Source organism: Osmia lignaria, chromosome 10 (assembly GCF_051020975.1).
Source record: "Osmia lignaria lignaria isolate PbOS001 chromosome 10, iyOsmLign1, whole genome shotgun sequence".
Lineage (NCBI taxonomy): Eukaryota > Metazoa > Arthropoda > Insecta > Hymenoptera > Megachilidae > Osmia > Osmia lignaria.
In genome coordinates this window covers 6,004,201-6,028,704 of record NC_135041.1, presented here as the reverse complement: position 1 = coordinate 6,028,704, position 24,504 = coordinate 6,004,201, and the positions used below count along the sequence as shown (strand labels likewise).

Sequence of the window (24,504 nt, the reverse complement as noted above, 5' to 3'; positions counted from 1 at the left end):
TTTTTACCAAATACCTCGAGAAACCATAGGGAGAATCCAAAGGGGAGACGTCGTTTAAGAATCGAATTTCTCGCCAGAGGTATACGGGTTTTGCTTTGGTCGTTGGCGTGAATGATCCGTAAGAATGTTGGTCTTCACAGCAGGGAACGAGCTGAAAGCTTCTTCGAGGGTGAAGCATCGTAGACTACATTGGAGTGCAGTAGCCAAGACGAATGGTTAACCGATAGCACGCACCTAGACAAACTAGAGGCTGGCATGCAAGCCACCCTTCCTCTTTCTAAGTTTTCCTCTTCGTCTTTGTTCCTACTTGCTTCGACCACGTCTAACTTTCTCAGGCTGCAGTTCAATTATTTCTCTACCTCGTAATTGAACTTCTTAACTCTTCTGTAACTGCGCCAATATAAAATTCCCTACCTCCGTTAATCTCGGGTAAAATTATTTACCAAACATTAGAGAGGAATCAATTTTCTTTTACAATTCTTATCCCTGGCTTAATCGTAAATTACTGACAATGCACACGATTCGATCCGAGGAAATGAAATGTACACCCCTCTATCCTGTGCCGTTTCCCTCAACCCGCGATATCCCCATCGATATTTAATGAATTTTCTCCGTGCAAACAGCGACGGAGAATTGAAAAATTACCTGGCCGTCGGGAAATGGGAAAGAAGATAGGAGGTAAAAGGTGGTGGAAATTCATCGAAGTTGCTCGTTCACGTGCCGTCGCGTAGCTCGGGGAAATCTCTTATCCGATACAATGTTTTCTTCCGATTTCCGTCGCGTTTCCGGCACGTTCATTTCCACCGAAAAATGAAACTTATGAAATCGGTTAGAGAAAAAGGAAAACCTTCGTATACGATATTTCAGAGTGACGAGAAATTTGAAAAAATCATTTTATAAATCTTTCGATTTACCTATATAAAATTCTAGGCGAGTTTATAAATGTTTCGACTAAATATAGGATTAAAATGACAGGATATTTTACGGCACGGAAGTTGTTTTCGTCGTTCGGTGACCGCGAAAGGAATCCTTCGAGTAGTTTGCGGCAACTCGCTATCGATCAATCCGCATTTTTATTCCGGTTTAACGCACGGGAACGAAGAGTTGAATGCGAGGAGCGAAAAAGGTGGTGCACCGTGAATACCAAATAGGTTTTTGGTTAAACCTCGTGGCCTGGTGCACTGACATTTTCTTTCTCCTTTCCCGATAGACCCGTTCCGCTGCAGATTTTGTCTAACGAAAACGTGATGTATGAACCAACGGAGACCATAACACTTGAGAATTCTGATTTTCCTTACGTTCTACAGCGTCAAAGAAATATTTCTTTTTTCCCGAAGATAGAAAATCAGCGATTTATTGAAAGTACACGGCTACTTGTAAACGGGGTCTATTAAAGCACGATGAAATTTTAATCAAAGGAAGAAACGAACACTTTGCGAGGAAATGAATAGACATTCTTATTGTATAACATCTGAGAGCATTGCTTCTATCTTTTTACGAGTCTACAAACGTCTCTGAAAAATTTATGTAACCCAGATGTTCTATGAAACATTCAAAGAAAAATGGTGGCATCAATTTCTTGCTTCTCAACTTAGAACGCGAATATACATTTTAATCGTTATTTCTATTGTGCAGTAGTAAAGGAAGAAACAAAAAAATATATAATTATTGTACACAATGGGCGAGTCAGTGCACTTTTCCCATTTCACAATCCTTAATGCGTATTCTTATTTTATATTTCAACAGAAGAGAACATAATGCAATGTTGCAATCTCTGTAGATGATCTGCAATCTAGATAAAATGCCTTTTCATGAAAAGAGGGTGAGTTTACCTAACCTTAATGACGCGCATCCATCTCCATTATTGAATGCACTTACTGTTCACTGTAAATATTCCTTATTTCCTACAACAGTGATAACATTTCGAGTCGAGAGGTACAATTCTAGTTGAGATATAGAATCAAGTGATTCGATCGCTCTATAATTTATCTTATCTTACATTAAATTCTTCTTAATCATATAAACGTTGGAAACTCATCCACGTTTTCCGAAAGAACAATATCTTTCAAGATCCTGAAAATATTTAAAGTTCCAAGAATCCTTGAGTTTGAGTAATGTGCGTTCAATTTCAATATGATTCCAAACCCGACTGTACTAACTGCAGCGTCACTAATTCCCGAACAAAGTTGCGAGTCTCATAGAAATTCCCTGCCCGTTTCTCATTCGCCGAGAGAGCGAATTAAACTTTTACCAAACTCCTTGTTTCTCGTGCCGTGGCGTCCACTTCCTGTTCCCGAAATTCCGGCAGGATCGTGTTTCAAACGTAGCGGAACTTGGACGGTGCACTTTCACGAACGTGACCCAGTCGGGTCAGCCTAAACAAGAGGAAAAAATATAGCCGCTGCATCGGACGTTGAGCGGCATGCAAGAAGAAGTTTCGTCGTTCCTAAAACGCCTATCGTCGTTCGTAAATCTTGCCTGCTTTGTACCGGGCAGCCGCGTCGTTATCGTCCACCTCCATCACTTTCCTTTGCAAATTTTAATATATTTCCGGGCCAACAGCACGGGAGCCGAATGAAAAATGTGCATCGCCGGATGCCGTATGCTTTGCTTTCCCTCGTAAATATCGATCACCCTTCGAACCGAGTCTAGGTAAATGCTTTGCTCGAATTGCTTCGGACTCTCTGTAGACGTTCCTTTAAACCTTCAAACAGAATTTTAGCTGCGAAATGTTAACCTACATTTACACTAAATAATTTTGTAAGACCTTGAACTGATTTCGCGTGCTTCTTCGTTTAAGCCACAACTAATTAAATACCCATAAGAAGTTGAAAGGCAAGGAGCTAAAATTGACACCGATGCACGGTTTAATAACAGAAGGAACTTTAATCGGTTACTGGAAGAAGAAAATCACAGCGAAAGTTTAATACAGTTTGTTGGGGGATGTAAGTTAACGCGCATGCTCTTCTTTGTTCCCAAGTTTTCTTTTACCTGCATTCAGCTTGGATTTCACTTCTTTACTCTTTCTACCCTCTCACCCTTTTTCTTCTCTTCTTGTAGCGCTTTATACGATCCGCATGATTTCGCGTTAAATTAGCTGTAACGCTCGGAAAAAGCTCTTCTTTCATCCCCTTCCATTCTCCGGCTTATGTATTTTAATTTAGTTCCAGATGGTATTAATGTAGTTAGTATAACGAAAAATGTGGAATAATCTGTATTTCATTATTAATGGATTATGGATGTTTATGCAAACGTGTGTATTTATCAAATATTTTCTTTGCCAAGATAAAGTAGGACCAGTAGGATATTTCTATCGGTAATAATCAGATTTAATTATATTTGATAACCATAGTTCGAGTCTTTAATGTGGTATTACGAAGGACGACGAATAATCTGTATTCCATTATTAATAGATTACGGATATCGATGGAAGTATATGTTTTTATAAAATATTTTCTCTGTCAAGATAGATTGCCAACCACGACATTGTAATTAGGATATAATTAATTACTTTTAGTCTAATAAATAATAAAATTATCTGAATTTAATTTTTCTATCGCAAATGAAATCATGATACTTACTCATAGAATCGAGTTAGCGGAGAAAACACGTCGATTGTTGTGTCTCTGTTATTCGCAACTTTCAATTCCCGAAGGAAGAGGCTGCTAACAAAACTTTTCGTATCGCTTCACCTGATTAACGTGCTAATTCGATGCCGTCCGACCGTTGTGTTCCCACACGTATCACTATCGGCGGAGTGCGAAAGATCGTTAATCGAATTTTCAAAATCGCGTGTATTCGTTTCATGAAACGCGTTCAGCTGAATCCAGTGACCGGAATTAAATACACCGGATAACGCGTCTCGCGGATGAAAAAGCGCGATATAATCTTCTTATTGGCGCGAAATTGTTTGCCAGCGAGCGGCCAGTTTGCCTGTTGTTTCATATGTATCAATCGATGAATCGTGAAACGGTATTCAAAGCTAAACGAAAGGCGACCACGCGATCGTATCGAGCCAAGTGGAATTTATTCTTACAACGATTCTACAGTATTCCTTGTGAAAAACGATATTGAAAACAGCGGCGAAAGACGTTCGGCTATCTCCAGTCGCCTTCAATCAAATAGCGATGACTTCATAGAAATGTTCGATTTGCTCGATCAAATGTATCGCACTTTTTGTGAAACTCTAATTTTCATGAGTTTTATCAAAGAGAAAAGTACATATTTTTGTAAGTTTTACCCTATGTATTTTAACCCCTGAACGAGGAAAACTAGGTCAGGGGTATAAAATTTCGAAAATGAAAATAGAAAGGGGGTCGTGTGAAATTATGAATGGATAACGGATGCTGTTTTCACAGTGGATCATTTTCACGCTCTCAGACCGCGATCGGTTGTTTCGAACGGCAGCTTCCGTTCAATAAATCGGCTGAGCTTGTAGACTCCCCTGCTTCCTCTGTTCTACGCAAGATGATTAATGCACGTACAGAGGTTTACCAATAAACACACGGCCGTATTTAACCGGGTATTCATCGAATCGCATTGTGTGCTGTACAGAGCATCAGAGATATTACCACAAATTTCGAGTTGCATGCTGTCCTACAATTTAAGATTCTTAGATACAGATTGCTCCGAAGAGAAACAATACTGTCGAAAACGTAATTTTCTCAGTAATTACGTTTTCAATACGAAAAGTTTGAATTTTTACACCTCAATTTACTTGCCGACTGTAAATCCCTGCGATTAAGTAGGTACGTTTTAACAGATTTCGAAATTGACTTTCAAGATTGTCCTAAAGTTTCTTTTACTAGGACCGATTTACTTTGCTCCGGATATTAAAAATCTTCATTAAAACTGAAAACGATTTTTAACCGAGGAGATTTTATATGAACAAATTTTACATTATTACGTTAACAATCGTTTGCACCTGTTTCACAGAATTTTTATACAGAAGAAAATTCTTTAATAAATTTTCTCTTTTAATTCACGGTGAGATCTAATTAAAGCAGAAACTCTTTGAAGTTTGCAATCTCATTTCAGAGTCAACCTTAAAAGATTTTCATCACGATCGTAACAAACGTTTTCTTTAAATCCAGCAACTCGGTAAAATGTTTAAACAAACGTTGTAAGATAATTTGAATTTTTTTTTTAAATGGAATATTTTCATTTCCTTTTCAGGTGGGATGGTTTCCAATTTTATAGCAAGATTCGCGAATACAGAGGGAACAGGGATGGTTCTCATCGTCAGGGTAAGATCTCGTAAAGATTCCGGCAACGTAAAGCTATAAATCACCGACGCCGAAATTCGCTAGAATATTGACTTTTGCATTATTGGTTTTTACGCGGCGCGTACTCCGGCAAACGTTTGCATCCACGCTACTCTATCATCTTCATCCTTTCGCCGGATTTTACTCTAGACCAGATGTTTTCTCTCTTTCCCTTACAACTTTTGTTTTCATACCTTCGTTCTTCGCTATATTTTTTTTACCCTCGGTTTCTTTACTATCCACTATTCCACCTTTCTCCCATTTTTCACCCTTTTCGTTTCATTTTTGATCCTGCTTCTCCACTCTCTTGCTATTTCCTATTTCAACAGTCGTGAAAATTTTAATAAATCCTACTAAATGTAAAATTCAAGCTTCATTTTTTTGAATTATAATTAGAGATCAAAGTAATGCAATTTGCAATTGAAATAATGAGAAAGATACTATACGAACGTAAGATATGGAAGCTTTACTTTCTGAACTCTAGGAATTTCAAAGGAAATGAATAAGTTCCACTATAGTTTGACCTAATTTAATAAACATTACAATTTCAATTCCACTTTTATCGCCGCAAAATATCGAGCGCAGTGCGACTGATTTCCATCTATTGCTCCGTTTGAAGCTATAAAATGGAGAAATGACTAGGTGCGTTTGTATAATGACTAGGTAGACTGAAATGACGGACACGAGTAATTCCAGGGTGTGACAGTTCGACAGTTCTTTCTCCACTCATTGTAATTCAGAAAATAAAGCTTGTATACCGTGTCCCCTTCTTTTAGCTACATGCATGTATTTTCGTATTAAATTTCCTTCGTTTCATTCGCACGTTTCTCATGCTTCTAGCCTAGTCAACGTTTTCTCGTCCCATTGCTCCCTTTCTCTGCCCTGTCAGCCGGATCTCAATCTATCCAGCGCCTCGCTTTACGTTTATCTCTCCACGGGGAACAGCTTTCGGACCAGACCAAGCGACATTTAAATGCATGATACGAAGTTCGTCTTCGGCATCGTGAAGCATCGATATTAAGGCGGGACACGCGGCGATAGAAGTACGATAGGGGTAGAAGGAATTTCTTGTCAAACGGGATCATCCTCTTTGACAACGACAACCAAGTGAAATTCGCTCATCCAGCTAAACAAGAAACGAAAAAGTAACGACACTGGGCAAGAAGTATCCGACGATGACAACAGGACTATGGTGGAAATTTTAGACGTGCAACGTAAGAGCTTCGAAATTCTCTCCAATTTCACTTGGGATGATTTTGATCAGACGTGTCTGATCAGACGGACAAGTTGCCTTCTGAATTTCAAATTATTTTCAATAACATTAAACGTATCGATGATGAATAGTTGCATGGAGGATCATAAAATTACGATAATGGTATAGGATTCGAAGTGGAGGAAAAACGCAGGAAAAATGGTGAATTTCTTTTAACGCGTTAGCCGTCGCATTTCCGGAATTGTCGAGTGCAGTGAAAATACAAGCGTGGTTCGTGGGTCAGCAATTAAGCACGGCAAAACTAACGAGAGTCGCGGGCCAGGATTTCAGCTGCATTAAGTCGAGTGCCACTAATAATTCCGCTGGCGTGGACGCTAACTCGTTAAACGGTTACTTCGAAAAAAGTTGCAGACGCTTTTTGCCGTGGCACGTTTGGAACGCAGCTGAGGCCACTGTGTCGCGGATCGATCGAAGAATCTCGTGACTCAGTGGTTTGACACTTCTTCTTTCCTCTACATATCGCCTTAATTAGCGAACGTGATAAATTCTAGGTATCGGCTGGAAAAAACCGTAGCCGACGAGAAAAACTAATTAAACGAACTGCTTATTACTGCCAACGCTAGTCTTCGTCAAGACTGGTCGAGTTTATCGGTTACTTTTCCCATGAATGCAAAGGGTTGTGCGAATCTTTTCTCGCGAGAAGAAAGCATCGATACAAGTTTAGCTTCGAAATGAATTTCAAACGATAACATCCGAACGGAAGTAAACTTCTGACGCGTCGATCCGTTCGATCGTTCGCGGGGAAATTCTTCGTGCGAACGAGCCAATTCTCGTGAGCAACCATTCGATTCAACGGGTCTGCTGCATTTTCCATCGTCACGCATACATAAACATAGGTGTTTTATCATAAGTTACAAGTTTTCCGCGGCACATGCGCGTCGAATGGTCGCGGTTGCACTTTCCAGTGAAACGAATCAATAATATCGCGTGCGAATCGAGTTGGACCGATTCTTCGTCGGCTGGATTTTCACACGGTTTATACGGAGTGAAAAGAAACAGATCCGACAGTCAGCTTCGTATAAACCCTTTGGAGCGACGAGAAAATCCAGCGGATTACGAGCCTTCGTTCGCACCTTACGGGAAAACAACTTAACGCTAGCTGAAAAACGCTGTATCTGCTAATAACATTTTCCTTGATAATTTTGCGGGTAACCGCGCTTTTTGAGAGCTAATTATTCGCCGCAACAATATTGATGCAAACAGATGAGAGGACTCGCGTGGAAATCAGTAATAAACTCTTGTTATTATTATGATTAGCCGTAACCCTTTTGGATCTTGATGTCGAGAAGACGACGCGTATTTCAGATCTCGGTAGTATTACTACCCCCGGCTAAAGCGTGTCCGTGCAATTCTAGAAATTGAAGTTCGAATATCTGGAAATCGGAAATTCGAATGGCCCAGCTGCTTCCGTGAATTTGAAGTCCGAATAACTAGAAATCCCACCGCTGGGATATTCAAATAATTGAAATTTCAGAAAGCTATAATTAATATATCTTTTTAATCAACCGTGTATTGCGATTGCCAGAATATCCAGGTAATAGATAACTCTTATATTACTCGACGAGTGTGTTATTAAAGGTTTGGCAATTTTCACACTGCACGAACCTCCCCTTTATCTCCATTCAACTTCCGAGTGCTCGTTAAAACGGCGAAGAAAGTAGAAACGAGCAGTCTTCGAGTGTCGCGTGAAGATTGCAGGAATTTGTCGTGTAAAGAAAAAAAGAAAGAAAGAAAAAAAAGGAAGGGACCGATACTTTCGATACGCTCCATTTCTGTGGTAATTCGAGCGATTCGACGGCGACGAGCTCGCTACCGATCTGGAAAAGCTGATTACTTTTCACTTCGCCTGAAGCTCAGTCATTTGCGAGCCGAAAAGGGTTTCGATAATCGTTCTGCGAGCCCTAGCCTGCTGCTCGATAAGGTTAATTTCGAGCGATCGCAAATCGGACTCCCTCGTTTAAGAGAACGAGTCGAGGTCAGGTGACGACTTAAAGGATTTTCCCTAATGCATCCACGGTTGCACTTGGAACAGAAGAAAGGCGAAGAGAAAAGAGGAATATTCTCGTTCAGAGATTTGGATACTTCTTTTTTGTTTTTTGTTTTTTTTTTCAACGCAACCATTAAGGAGGTACACACGGTGCGCCACGTTTTTTCCGCCCTTTTCCCGAAGCTCTTTAAACGCCAGCGCTGAGCGTACGCCATGCTACCGTGGCACGCTTTAGTGCATTTCCTGTGCTTTTAACGAGGCCCTCATAAAAGTACTTGCACGCTTGTGCAGCCCCTTATTCTTGCTATTTAGTGGCGGCCAACATTGGCCGTATCGCCAGCTGCGCGTTACCTGTCGTTTGCAGGCTTTGCGAAACTGCGTTGATCAACCTTTCCGATTTTTATGGTGTGTTGTTTATAACACCTCGGATCGTTTGTACCTGCTCTCGCCACGTCGACGGCGACACTTAGCTTGTTAACGCGTCGACCACAGCGAGTCATTGACGATTGAAGCATTAAAAGTGTTAAATTAAAAGTTAGAAGAATTTTGTTAATTAAATGGAATTGTAAACTTTTGTAACAATCTGTTTTACTTGTCTGACTACTAAACTCGCCAGCGTTGTTTCAAAGTTGCAGTTCGTCCGAGCATACGTGTTTTCATTCTACTTGTCTGACTAACTACCGACGTAACTCTGTTTTCAGCTATTGAAACTAATTACCGTATGAAACTCGTGTTATTTATAGCTAGAAGTTGTTGGCTCTGTATGAAATTAAATGCAAATACCAACAAATAGTACAATTTCACTTCAAACACGTGTATTCCAATATCATTATCCCACTTCAAACGTGGCTGAATGTTCAGTCAATTAGCGTTAATTTTATTCTCCTCACTGAATCTCGGTATAAATTAAATCAATGTAATTAATATCAATGGTTCACGAATCGAAATCTTTAGTTTAGAGAAGTTTAAACAAAAGTAATTAACGAAAGTAGATACCTCCTCGATCGCGTCATTAAAATGTAAAAGTGATAGATATCGAGTAGAATGGCATCAAGAAAGAAAAAGACAGAGCACGTGCTCAATTATCCTTAAAAAGAGACCTTCTGAAACGTCACGTTTCCAATCTACCATCTCACCCTTTCTCACCCCATTTGTCTCCGTGACATTTCTTCTTACCTACCTTCGATCGACCGAATCATTCATTCGCGGAAATTTTCTGTATTAAATTCTAGTTTTTCTATTTTCGTCGCAGAAAACGGACACTATCTCAACCCGGTCGTTTAGATAATTTGCAAAGGGAAGCGGAGAAGCGTTCCGAAAGTGGTCCTCGTCACGGTGCCTCGAGGACACTTGTACAAGAAACGATACTCTTAATTTTGAAGGAAGCTAAAAGACAAATTGCAAACGTGACGACCGAGACAAGAAACGGCAGACACCGTTTTTCAGGATGAACGAGAATACCGGGGGAAGAGGAAGCTCGATTATACGTCGAGAATTTTATCCGGGATCCGCTCGGTTTGATCCTTAATTTACGAAATTTCTAACGAGCCCAGAAAGAAGAGCGTTCGTGATAGAAGGAACATTTTAAACCAGCCTCCTTCGTTTCCTTCCTTTTTCCATTTTCGAACACGATAAGAGGAGCTGAAGCAACGAACAGCTCGCAAAGAATTGAAGATTAAAAGCCACCTAATGGATGAATGAAAATCCTGCACTTTTCGCCACTTCTTCATTTTACCCTCTTCTGTATTCAAATCCTCTGCTATAGTTTTTTTTTTTCAATCATATCTATTCATTTATTCAAAATGATGCAAAATCAGTTGTTAAAGGGTACCAAAATGCCAGTGCTGAAAGATGTCATTAAACCTTGATTAGATTTGTTAACTAATAATTTTGAATTCTAAAAGCTCGATTGTGTTGCTGCGATAGTAGAATCTGATTCCAAAGTGGCGTCGCGAAGACGTCCGCCGTAAAGCAGCCCAAGGATTAACCCTGCAGATCCTTCCTGGTTAGACATCGCTTGCAGGATCTAATTTTAGCAAAGTGCGCTGTGCAGTTAAGCATGGCGACGGCCACTTCTCTTTGACGACCAGAAACGCTTACGGAATCCTTTGGAAGATTGAACAGGAGACGAATGGGCTTTGGTTACTTACAACGCTACGTGTTCAGTGACATACTGTACTTGCGAACACAACACTTGTTGTTGGTTAAAGTAATTCAGGTAGAGATGGAGGAGCAAAATTTAAGATAATTCTAATTCATAGAAAATTAATAATTGTGATTCTGGGAAAAACAGTTTGCGAGAAAGTTAATTATCTGCAATGGGGTGAATCGGAATCGTATTGATAGGAATCGTTATTAAATAACCCTAATTAGAGGGAAACAAAATTTCTGCGTTATCTGAAATGTTCACGATCGTTGAGCTCTCATTAGGTTCCCATCGTCCCCTGACACCTCCGGGCGGAACGTTGTCCCGATAATCGCGTCGTTGGAAACGAGATTTCGATATCTAACGTTCAGGAACGTTAAGGGGTCTAACGAAATTTGCTGGATTCCGAAGGCAGTTCGTGCTCGAAGACTTGAAGAGAAACGCGGCATTCAGCAGGACGCAGTTTTTATCTTTCGATTCTTCGATCTTTCTCCAGTTTGAACGCGTTTATTTTTCTCCGCCACGATTGCTCTTTTCGTTTTCCGGCTTCCACTACTTCTGCTTTCTCTCACTCCCGTTAAATCCGAACTTTATCCCCTGCTCGATATTAGCAGGAGCAATTTTCCTGCTGGCTGTGTCCGCAGAGAGACATCCTGTCTCGCCAATTTCCGTGATGGTATTCGATGAATTTTCAAACGGCTCCATATCGAGACAATCCTCTTCGATTTCTCGTTCTCGATCGAGTATCCGACAGAACTGGTGTCAAGAATGACACTCCGATATTTTGACGAAACGACAAGGATCGTGGAAAATTTTGTCGGATTTTTACGAGACACTTTGATTCCAGCGAAATTATTAGAGCAATAAATAATCGTGTGCAAGTGAAAACGTGTCAGATATTTCACTTTAATTGAAAATATTAAAGAAGAAATATCTGACACGATGAACACGTTCTTGGTCGAGGAGGTGCCATTAAACGGACAGCAAGGAAATATTCGCCTCCCTTAATGGACCCCCATACATCTTTTATTAATACTTTGCAGAAACTTCTTTAAAATGTGTTGAACAATCGCGCTACGAGGTTACCAAGCATCGAAGCAATTTTTCTTTTTTCGTAAAGCTCGTAATCGGAGGAAATATTTCAGACGATAAAATCACACGGAACAAGGTGTATTTCGTACAATCGACGCGGAAGGTTTTTAACGAAGAGGCTGAGAAGTCGGTTCGTGACCGAATCGAGATATTCCTGGCCGAAGAAGCAGGATATATCTCGTTGAGCCAGAGGAGAAGAAAAATGGGGCTCGGGAAAGGAAAAATTTGTCTCGTTAGTCCCGTTCCAGTGTGTCGTGGAATCGAGAGACGATCCGTTTCGTTCCACCTTCTGGCTGACGTTCTGGATTTATCGGGCACGAAGAACTGCCAACGGAATTTTCAATCTCCCTGCAATTATACGTTTTCTCGCCTTCCACTCGTTTTTTCACGTTCCACCTTTGCAAGGGTTGGCATCGACACCGGCGATACGACCGCCATTTCTCCTCGATCAGCGCCCAGGGATCCCTAAGGAAGATCCCTGGAATGCCGAGGTGCCACGAGAAAAAAAAAAAACCAATGTGAAATTCCCTGGCCGATGGTGCACGCGTCAATCCTACGATTTATGGAGTCATTAAAATTCTTCGTGGATGTCACGCACCTTGCACGACGATTTAGAAATCATTTACACGTTTCGTTTTGCGATAAAAATTCAAATTAAAAATGCAACACATGATTAATTCATTTCACTCTTGAAAGTTTAAACAGCACTCCCCTATCCCATCCTGGTGGACCTTGACAAATTTCCAAAAGCAACCATAAATTCCACGTCGTTTGAGTAGAAACGGTATTACCGTGGACAATTTCGTTTGAACGAAATTATTGGGATGGATTGAGGAGGACGTTCAAAGCGCGATGTTGCATAATTTCTAGCTCTTTTCCAGGAGAGTTGTACACGTTGATCAAGCAGTCAAAGTTTCGAGAGTGTACATTCGATGGAGTCGGCCAGTGCATGCCGGAAAATAAACAAGATTATCGAGAAAGCTCGGCCGCTCTGTAACTTGCTGTACGTCCACCTGTCGAATATATACGGTTTCTGCGGTCTATCGCCACGAACGAACGTATACGTACACGACCGATCGGTTGTGTCAGTGCAAACACGCGGCAACGAAACTACACATATTTGCACTTATGGTTAGCCACGTTGGTACACCATCCAGCACAAGTATTCAACCGTAAAATTCGTACGCTTGCTACCTTTCAGTGGAAACGAACGGTTTTCGGGCCAAAGGCTCGTTTTTCTTATCGTGTCTTATCGAAGTTGCAACGTGACTTTTTTGAAAACGAGCAGCCAGAGAAATTGTAAAACAGATAACGAGAGAAAAATATGGATGTTCAGGCAAGGTATTTGTAATACCTTAGTTTAAAATTAAATAGTGATTCGATGCTTGGAAATATAGAATACGGAAATCAATTTTCTAGTTTGATATTAAGCATTCAGTAATCGATACGAAATATTTAATATTCAGAAATTCAGAATATTTTAAGCTATTAAATTATATATCAGTTAAATCACCGATACTCTATCTTGCGTTTGTGTCAGACTGCACTGGCTATTCTGATAGAATCGATAACCGAGGATGATAAGAAAAGTTTCGTTTTGTTTGTCGAATGAAACGAAAACGACGAGCAAAGTTTCGAATGGGTCATGGAAGAGGAATTACATTGGCAATATCGGAACCGGCGATATTAGACGATTCTTAATAGAGGTAAATGGAATTGAATTTTTCACGATATTAAGACAAACTGTTTTAATTAGATTCTTAGGGAAAACTTCTGAAAAGAATTCTGATTATTTGTACAATTAATATCGAACCAGCTGCGGTCAATTTTCAACGAACCAGTTTTCCTCGTTCTTAGTTCCCTTCGTTTACCTCAGAATTTCTTTTTTCTTTTCATTTCCTTTTTTAAGAAGATTGTTCGATATTACGAATGTTACTGTAAGCAGAAATTCAATCTCACCATTCCAAGTTTCATTAGATAAATAAATCGTTAATTGTAATCAAAGCACCCTTGTTTACTTTTGATGGAGATATGCAGAGTTAAATCACGAGGACCAGTAATTCCAATTTATAATCCACTTGCAATGGTACTTTACCAGACTAGATTCCCGTGATTCTATGTGCGTAGAAGATAGAAACGTGTGTGTCAGGGTTGCAGCCGGTTCGATGGTGGTTGGAAAAGCCGGCACTACAAAACCGGAAGGATGTGCTCGCTGAATTAATGAAGCCACGAATGCGTTCGGCCGTGCGACTGGTAATCCTCTTTCGGTATTTCCTAAAGCACCGTTTGGAATTGCACGTACGATAAATAAAGATAATCCAAGCAACGTGTATACGCCAGGAAATATGTGCCTCGATTGCGATATGTATTCTGTAACTGTTACAGGATCCTTTGGAGTTGTTTTCTCCAGGAAACTAGAAATTCCTTTCATAAGCGACCAGAGAAGTTACGCAGGTGTTTTTACTTTGAACTTTTTCAAGTGTAAGGAAAAACTATTATCGAATTACAAGTGAGAATTGAAAGAAGAGTAGAAAAGAAATTGCTGGCGATTAGGACGAAAGATAATCCATAAATTATTAAAAGAACGGATGTACGTATTCTCGGAAGGCAAGCCACGGTGTTACGTCGATTTTTCTCTCGCGGGAACATCCTTTTTCAGGATGCATTATGGGATTATTAGAGCACCACGGCGAACTAATCTTCCCGAGCGGAATTGTTCGCCATCCTCGACGCTCGTTCCAAGCTCGTGCCAAGCTCGTTTAATAAAATTTCTCTGGAGGTCATTTCTTCATGGCACTACCCATTATGAGTAGTTTTCCTTTTTTTTTTCTCACCTTCCTTCTTCAGCCAGTAATTATTTCGTGTCTACCAAGTTGGATCAGAAAGGCAAGAAATTCGACGGTCGTATCAAAGAAGTAGAAGTACTCGAGTGGGAGCGTGTGCTCGGAGAATAATGATGCATTGAATTTAGAGGTGTCGTTATTCCACGCGTATTGCTATCTATTTTTCTATTTATTTCTCTACTGGTGCATCGAGTGATCGAATACCGTTCGGCAGGCGATAATTTTCTGTGACTAGTTTTTAAATTGCACAGAGAATCGCGAATGAAGCGTTTTATAAAGGCTTTCGGACGGTGATTGCGTTTAAAAGGAAAAAATGCAGAGGTTAACGAGCTACGGAATGGAAACCTGATTAATTTTCGTCGATGACGTGCGCAGAATTTTCACCGCGGTGAACGAACGAGTATTATATTCCAACGTATCGCACGGAAAATTCATTTCGTTTCAGCTGATATTGCGCGTTCTTCTGTTCGCGATATTTAAACGCAATCGGATTTGGTTGGTACGAAAACTGACGTTCCTTCAGGAAATACACACGCAATGGATGAAAACTAAGAAAAGAAAGCGTTTCGATGGAAACTCTGCTTTCGAAAGCGAATTTGTCGTTGTTAGACTGATTCGATCAGGCCAATTAATGTGTAATTTATTCGCGTTAAAAATAGGATCGATGAGCACGATGGGAGAGAAATTGTTGAACAATTCCGCGTTGATGAATACACGCGAGATAGATCGGTGTTTACGATTGTTATAACAGTTATTAAGACAACATCGATAAGAACGGTGCACGCAAGTAGAAAGAGCCCGGAGAGCTGCTAATTACAGGGCACGATAAATTGCGGGCACATCCATTTATCATCAAAGAGAACATTAAACCGGAGTCGGCCCTTGTGGAAACTTTATGCAATTGTTTCGGTGATTTCGAATGAAATTATTCAACTCTGTCAAGGATCGCATTAATCTTCCCAATCGGATGAATATCTTTCGTTCCTATCGTTAAATGCTTCTTTCCGAGATATTCGTTAGACAAACAAAGATACTTCATTCTATTCTGCTAATTCTCAATTATTCAACGAATTGTTTAAGGAAACCGAGAGGAGGATAAAAGCGGTGGCCGGAAGTTTCTGTTATCGGAAATCGAATATAAAGGGGAGAATAGAAGGAAGCGGAAAATCTAGGGAACTTATGACAACTTTATACGTAATAGTTGAACGGTACACGAGGTGGATCGGGGCTATTTTGTGAGACGAGCAATATCACGGACACTCGGGCTAGTTGTTAGTCGCGAACGGATCCTTTTGGAATGTCTTTTCAACATTCCGACCGGCTAACTCGACCCAATTTGCCGGGACGCGATGAATTACCCGTTGTCCAAAGTGCTCGAACTTCTGGCCGTCGTCGAACGGCTAAAACAACGTCGCTCGAGAAAATTTCAAAGCGACACGCTTCTAACGAGCATCGTTAGCATTAATAAGTCGTTAACACCGGAATGAGACACGGAATACCGTTCTTTATCAAATCCAGCCCTCCCCGCCGTTTCAAGCACAACACCGACGCCATCGATCTCACTCTTAACGAGCGCAATAATGCTCTACCGTGCTGTTTAAAATTCAATAAACCGAATTTCGTTCGTCTACCAACCGCATTCTTCGGGAACATTAAAACTCTTCCCTCAGGGAATGTTATTAATAACGGGGTAGATTTTAAATAAAGGGCGCAGTATTCTGTTTCGTTATAAAGTAATGCCGGTGTGTAATGTAACCCTTTCGCGGGGGTACACTCTATATAATTTAAACAAAAAGGGGAAGGTTTACAATCAAGGGAGTTCTCGCGGCTCGACCGTAGCCGGTCGTGAGGTACTCACAAAGGGGAATAAGGGGAATAGTCTCCTCTACGGGGTCTTTGGGGAGGGGGAACGGGCTGGGCATTGGGTAATGGGTCTAGGACCTAGATTCTAGGTTGACGGATGATTGGCTGAGGGAATCGGGATCGATGACTGGTCGATAAGGGACGACGACGTGCGACGCACCTGCTGGTGAGGATCCTTTTGCCGGGCAAATAACCTTCTTGATACCGGGGGTAGGGAATTTTGAGGGGGCTGGGGTAAGGGAGGAGGTGGCAAGGGCTTTGGCAAATCCACGCAAAGCTTGGCGAAGTGTCGGGGGGGGGGGGCATCATGTCACCACGTTACAGTAGATATATCAAACAATGGAAAATTTTAATTTGTCAACGGAGATTAAATGATGGCTAACCTAAGCTAACGTGAGGAATAAGGAAACGTGTCTTGTTGCGTTTTGCTTTTATGTTTGATCATGATTTTTGAGACGCGTTTGAATAACAGAGACTAAAAGTAAATCAGTGATGATTCTGTAAATTTAACTTACCGTTAGCCAAGTAATGAAATTGGAGCATTAGATTATAAAAGTGACTTTTTGTAGGTCTGGGTCACAGTTGGTTTAGCTTAATTGTTGGAGGGTTAATACCCTCAATAAATTTTAATATTATCAAGTGGTATGCCCGCAAAGGCTGCTCCAATTGTAGCAGACAATGTGTTAATTATTCCGTGAGTGGTGTATTCGATCCGGCACGAAGAAAGATTGCTGCCCGGAGCGTATTTAAAAATGTTCCTCGTGGAAGCTGATAAAAGCGAACCCGATAACTGAATAACACTGCGGTTACGGGGTTGCTTGCATTATCGGACCAAACGATTGAAAGCTTTTTACGAACAAAGGAATATCGCGTTGCTATCGATGAATTTATTTCGAACGGCCAATCAGCACTGGCCGTTCTTTGTGACTAAAAATTAAACTTGAATCGTTGGTGCTTAGGTACTCAATATTCACTCTCCTTCGTTTGCGTGAAAATAGTAGAACGAAGAATCAATTAAAAAGCTATTCGCTGTTGGCTTTGTATCGCAAACAATGTAAGTACTGTTTCATCGTAATTACACTCCCGGTTGAAAAGAAATTTAAAGTAAACAGAAAATAAATCTTTGAAATCTTCGACAAACATAAGGTAAGTCAAAGCGTTTATGCGTTTATCAGTTTACTTAAAAAACTGATTTCTATGACCTCGTCAAACCAATATAGTCGACACAGAGTGCATACAGGACTTAGATAAGATAGGATAGCATCGGGATGTTTGACGTTCTAAAGTCACACAAAGTTCTGCTGAATGTTTGCGAGCTTTCACGACGACTTCCTATTCAGATTGAAACATTAATGTGTAATGCAGTTCAAGATTAATTATCGGCAATAAACTTCGAGGAAAGTTCAATTTACACAAGTCTTAGAGTCTTAAACTATTTTAATGATTAGATCGGAGTAATTAGATAGCGGTCAGGATGAATCTTTAATCCTTCTAAATCTCAATAGATCAACAGATTTCGTAGTTTGAAAAGCTATCGGTCTTAAAAAAATCAATAACCAGCCGTTACAGAGAGGAGGTTAATAAGAGGGTCGAGAGACAAGTATTTTAAGCAAGGAAGAAGAAGAGGAGCAATGACGCTGAGAATGCAATAGAGTCGAAGCTTCTGCTTGCTTTTTCCGTTCATTTGATCGGATGTCCGTGCCGGGAATCGGTTTTCACATCACGTTGATAGCGAGGTTGCGTGTGCTGCCTAACAATGCCAAAAGCATTGCGAGCGCGATTCGTAGGGTCGGTTCTGACCGTGCGGATAAATAGAAACGTTCGTCGAGCCGAGGCTGGATACAATAGAAAATTAATGATGAACGAGGTGGCATACCGATGAATCTGCGACTCGTCGCGCGATTCCGCCGCGGTTCAGCGAGTACCTTTGTTTCCTACCACCCTCCGCACCCACCCTTTCGGGGGTGAAAGTTCGCGTATATCGTTTGCGAAACTGATATCAGGGTAGTGTCCGGTTACCGATACTCTTTCAACGAATCACTGATTCAGTTTCCTTTTTCCTCGCTATTTTTCTCCTTTTATTTTATCGGAAGAATAGAACGGTGTTTTTTATCGAACCAGACAGTTTCTATGTGGGAAAAATATCAAACTTTTGAAGTTTCTATCCGTCAACAGGATTCCTTATAAGCAAAGGGTTGAATCGTACCCTTTTCCATTCTCTCTCGTTCTCCGCTGGTGTAGTTTACACCCTCGAGTTTCAAGCTTCACCCTGAAATCGGTGACAATCGGGAAACACTTGATCGAAGGTACTCACGATAGGTTTCTTGTTGCAACTAAGATACACGAACAGATCGAGTATGTACCGGTGTATTTTATCGGCTGGAAGCCGTGTTCGAAGTGAAACGATTCCGATGAAAAGGTAACAAAGAGGGGTCTGGGAAGAAAGGGTCGGAAAAGTACGTAGACCGAGGGTAACCTCGTTGTTTGCACGTGTTCGCTTGGTTCCCGTTTAACCGTGCATTCGTACGGTTTACTGGAACGTCAATGAGCCCGAAAAAGTTAGTTTTCGAAGCGATGGTGACACAGAACGCGATTACCTTCTTTGCTCCGTCGATGAAAGGGAGAAAGAATGTTTTTTTATTGCCCTTTGGATTTATTTAGGGCTCGGTTTTGTAATATGGACATCTGTTACCTGACGAAATGGATGAATTCCGTGGAAATTGAAACTAATTAAATTAAAATTTTTATTTTATTATATCAATTTGATATTTTTGAAATGGAATCCATGATGCATTGTTAATGCAAATTGTACTTTCTATGCTTTGGGTAATATCAAGTTAATGTAATTAATATGTTAATTATTATATTCCAGGTATTTGTACGGGTTGAATACTTACGTCCGCAAATACTGCGCACAATTTATCTAATTAGTAGTTATCAGTGTATGCAAACATTGTTTCATATCTATATTTAATCTATTTTAATGCTATGTTACTTGTGTTTTATCATTCTTTTATGTAACTACAATTAGGTTGTAAAGAGACGAGAGTACTATTATCATGTGACGATTAATAATGTAATTCCTTACTCGTAACGGCTCAATCAGACTTGCAAGTCATTCATTTTTTATCGCGAGGAAGTTAATTACTTTCTTTATGAAAATAAATATTGCACGATTATTCGCAACAGCTCTTATACGGCATTACAGCCATAAACGATTCAAAGTTTTAATTAATTTCAACTAAATAACGCGAAAAATATGTTGAATTTGAAGGAAAGTAAAATATACTAAGAATTTTTCGAACTACACTCCTGGCAAATTGTCTCACGGCAAATCGAATTTTAACTCTTCGAAAGTTTTAATGGGTGAACATGCAAACATGATCTCGAAATCAAATACTCAAACTCGGTTGTAATTACTGGAGTGTACTTTACGGAATAAACTTGGTTGCATCGTCGGTGAGCAACGATGAATCCAGGATCGGGATCGTGGTAATTTTATACGTGGAACAAGTTTCCAGCTAATTTCATCCCCAAGAAATTCATTTGCTGGTTCGATGATCGATTTCGAAATACGGATGGATATCCAAAACCGAGCAAATATTCCACCGTTAATATACAAAATTACAAATAAAATCATAATAATCGTTAATTAATTTTCATCGGCATGGACGAGTGCTTTGATTCAACGTTGTTAAAGTTTTGCGAACAGTACAAGAGGGTTGAAAATTGACCGTATCTCGAGCACGAATTCTATCGTACGATGAGCAACGAGATCCTGACGAGCAGGATGTTATCGAAACTGGGTTATGCCATACATATGAATGAGACGAACAGGGTTATATCAGTTTTTCGTCGGCAAACACCTCATTTTCGTGGAGCACACGCGATCACGAATTAACTGGTACTAGTTCCCGTTCAGGTAGCTACCACGGTTAAAAATTCGCGTGCGTTCATTTTTCGCTGAAGCACGGAAATCCAACTATCAATAGGATTTTGCATACTCTTTCAACTATTGAATATCTCGGTTCGATGCATAACGAGTTTGAGGATCTTGGATTCATGGTACGCTGAGTAGGCAAAGAATGTAGACGATGGATAGTAGAACGAGAATCATATCTACTGCAAACGTTACCTACCCTGCCTCTTTTTTTATGAAAATAAATCATGACATTTTTTAATATAACGTTATTCTTCAATTTTGATCAAGTAATACTGTAACTGTTAAAATTCTGATTAAAATAAATCACGATTTGTTACACCCTTCCCCATTTTTTTTTATTTGGTTCAATTTAGATACAGTCATACTTCAGTTATTAAAATTCTGGCGAAAATAAATCGTGAAATATTATGTTATTCTTTTCATGGAAACAGTCAAAAAGGATATTCGTGTATTTTTTATTTGGTTCAATTTTTAAAAAGTAACTTTGCAATTGTTAAAATTCTGGTAAGAATAAATCAAAATATTAAAATTCTATATTATTTTCTCGTGAAATATTTCGATTACGACAGCTTGAAAAGTTTATTTAACGTTTATTAAATACAGAAGTTATTTATAGAATTAGAAAAAATCACGAACGATTCAAGCACTTGAGGTACAGAAGTAGATACACGATACATGCGAGGTTAGAATTCGTAGAGGGCTAGAAAATTGAATGCGTTCCCCTTTTTCCTACTTTACGTGTCTTGGTAAGCATGAATCGTGGAGCGGGCCGTGAATAATTCGGGCGATCTAATCTTTTCCAAGGTGGCATCAAAAAAATCTCATAAAACACGGTTACATGAATTACGTTCGTGGATCTCAACCCCTGTTACACTTACACACGTATCTAATTTTCATGCATAAATTTTCCCCCGAAAATAACTTACACGGATTAGAATAAAACGATCCGGGCTTCCAAAGATTTATCGTTACTTATGCTACGTTCTTTGCGCAAAAAAATGCATTGAAAATATTCCACGTGATATTTACATAATACCAATTTATCATGAATTCTCACGGAAACCTTTCACAAATTGAGGAATTAATAAAATAAAAAATAGAAGATCTAATCTAATCCAAATCGGACTTAATAAATGTCCGATATTCTCAAGGAAAGAAACAGTACATATATGTACATAGAGCAAGATGGTTGCACATTGTTCAAGGAAAGCGTGGAAAGGCCAGCAGCACCCAAGTGCACTTTCAATGCATCCAGTGCAGTTTGTTACAGACAGGTGACGATCCATTGTGTTGGTAAAATATTGACACTCGATATTTTCCTGCACTCAACATAGAGGGAGAAACGTTTACACGTAAGCGCATCTTCGTGATGGAAGTCCATAATTTTTTGCTCAACTTTCCGCCGTCGCGACTCTGCTTTCATCGATATTAATTTTCCTGCTTACCTCTTTAGATGCTAAACGTACTTAGCAATTTTCAGATTCCCTGTACTCTCATTATCATCCTCGACGCTTTTAAGCCGTCCCGTATTTATCTCGATATTTTTACAGTAAACGATGCCTATTCTATTAGAGTTAAATAATAGTAACTAATTACAGAATGATCAGCACGAGGTGTGGTTTGTTCCACTTAGATTATGAATGAAGGACTCTTAACATTCACCACAGTTGACCCAAATAGACCTCGACTAACACGTTTACAAATATTTAATACCAAACGGTGGTCTCGTCACGAACAGCGTGCACGATATTCGAAGCCAAGGCGTTCGATACTGATTTCAATTGTTTACTCACCGTTCTGTTTCCCAGGTTCTTCACGCGACAGTTCAAGTAAGTGGTTTTGCCCAGAAGAGCAGTCACGTTCTTCGAATTCGCTATGTCGAAGTATGGTCCCGATGGTGTACTACTATCGTCGAGGCTGTTCTGATGAGCGTTGCCATTCTTTCCGCTGCTACCGTGCAGCATGCTGTAGCAGTGCGCCTCTGAAAAAACAATATTCAGGTTAATACTATCCTGAAAGAACAATTGTTGGAAATAGGCAATTCGCATGATAAACATTCACGTTTTTATCTATAAACGCAGTCTGAACTTCGCAAACGAATCTGTTCAACTATTCGCTACAGAACGAGCAAACAAAGCTCTTCTCTCGCTGAGATATTCGCGACAATCGCTGGCATTGTCTATTGTTCATTGAAGAACGTCGTCGCGTACACTACGGCGTGTTTATCGAACGAGTTCACTGATGAATTTCTTAATGTCCACCGATAGGCAGATAAATTGGATTGATAGCGAGGGAACGGTGCATCGTTGAATCGCGAACGTCAATGTAAGTTTCATAGTTTGATCGAGATGCCATGGATCGCATTGTACTCGGTCGCATCCTATTCATCGAGTTATGGCTACTCAGTGACGTCGACATAAAAGAGAGAAGGATCGTTTTCGATATTTATGGGGTGTCTTGGAGACATTACTTTAAGGGATGATTCGATTCGCCCGATCAATACTGACCTCTTTCGACTATGTATTATGTATGTTCTTTGCATCGTTGATCTTGTATTTTTGCATAATTGAAGCGATTTTCATAAAAAGATGCCGGGTAAGAGGAGTTTAATTTATGGACAGAAAACTTCTTCGGCTAAGTACTTAAACTCATTCTTCGCGTTAATTAACAGGGACGAATAATGAGCCTTTCGGCGGATTTTAATCTCTTTGACAGTTTTAAAACTATTTTCCATCACTTTTTGAACATTCTCTTTGAACGATCTTTTGTTTAAGCGAAATTTAACTTTCGCATCGGAGATTGAAGGGAGAAAGTACGAAACACACGAGACAGTTTCATAATGAATTTAAAAAGATGTGAAAATTTCGAAACGCAATCAGAATAATTATTCGCGTTGCAATTTCGAACAATTGACAATCGACAATCGGCCGACTATTCTCCCTGACGATTTTTAATCCGGAGACATCGAGAAAAGATTCCCGGTAAAACGGTCCGTAAGTGTTTCTCAAGTCCATTCGGGGATACAGTTTCAAACTGTTACCACTTTTGGCGAGTTTTAGAGTGAAACTTCCGGAATGAACCTTAATGCAGTATAGCAAACTTCGATGGAAAAAGGAGGAACGTTGATTTCGCTGCTGTCTCCAACAATTACCAAACTTGTTTACCTCTTTTCTTTTTTTCTTCTTCGGCAACCACTAAACATTCCCCACGCGCGATGATTAAAATAAAATCTGACCTAAATTCGGATTCGAAACTGAAGGAAAATGCTAAGCCGAGAAAATTGATTTTATTGTTTTAGGGCTTTTAGATAGCTAATAATGTAGTTCACTGATTGCGATAGCACTGGTGTAGCTGAATTGAAACAAACTGAAATTGGATTAAATGCAGGAAAGGATTGCGGGATTGTAGATGGTAGTTACACAATCCCAGCTTATTTAAGAAACAAATTACTAACGATGTTCGAGCCTGATATCTTGCATGTAATAGCCAGTAGAATCGGATAGAGAGGAAAACGCAAAGGTAATTGGCTTGTTATCACTTTGGCAGATGTTCTAACCGCACCACTCGTTTTCTACGGGTTTCACTGCTAATTACAGCCCATTGCCGAGAACCAAGCGAGTACATAATCGAATTTCGCTGCTCTTAATTGCGACACGATTACGCGCGCGGACAGTCCGTGTAAATATTGAATTTTCCTCGCGTGCTTGCCTAATCCAACACGCGTACACATCCATCTCTTCTTCTCGTTTTGACACCTCGTTATCGGAAGTGTCTGTTACACTCGAACGATCGTTCTTCGCTAATCACCAAGAGTAATTAATTCATTCGTAACTTTATCTCGAAATCAGTATGCTTGAAAATTGAAGGGAACATTTTTTTTGGAAAATTTTTGAAAAACCGAACACGTTGCGAAGGATAGAAAGAAGGTTTCTCGAGGGGATACGAGACGACACATTTAGAATTTCTAAACAGTCGGGGTCACCAGAAGTTTCGAGACTCGAAGAATGACGATTCTTCGCGAGACGAGGAAGTTCTCGATTCCGTACGCTCCTTTGTGCTACCGTCTCATCGCGAATAACGCTCGGAAGTTGAA

The 24,504-nt window shown here is 40.0% G+C and overlaps 1 protein-coding gene across 4 annotated transcripts in view; it reads right to left on the bottom strand.

The window, feature by feature from the left end:
• Positions 1-24,504, bottom strand: part of LOC117611668 (zwei Ig domain protein zig-8) — a 213,035-nt gene that overhangs the window by 65,066 nt on the left and 123,465 nt on the right. For all 4 annotated transcript variants that reach the window (XM_034339716.2, XM_034339717.2, XM_034339714.2 and 1 more), the window contains exon 3: positions 22,205-22,392. In XM_034339716.2, coding sequence (XP_034195607.1) covers positions 22,205-22,392 — 188 coding nt within the window. The remainder of the gene's footprint in view (positions 1-22,204; positions 22,393-24,504) is intronic.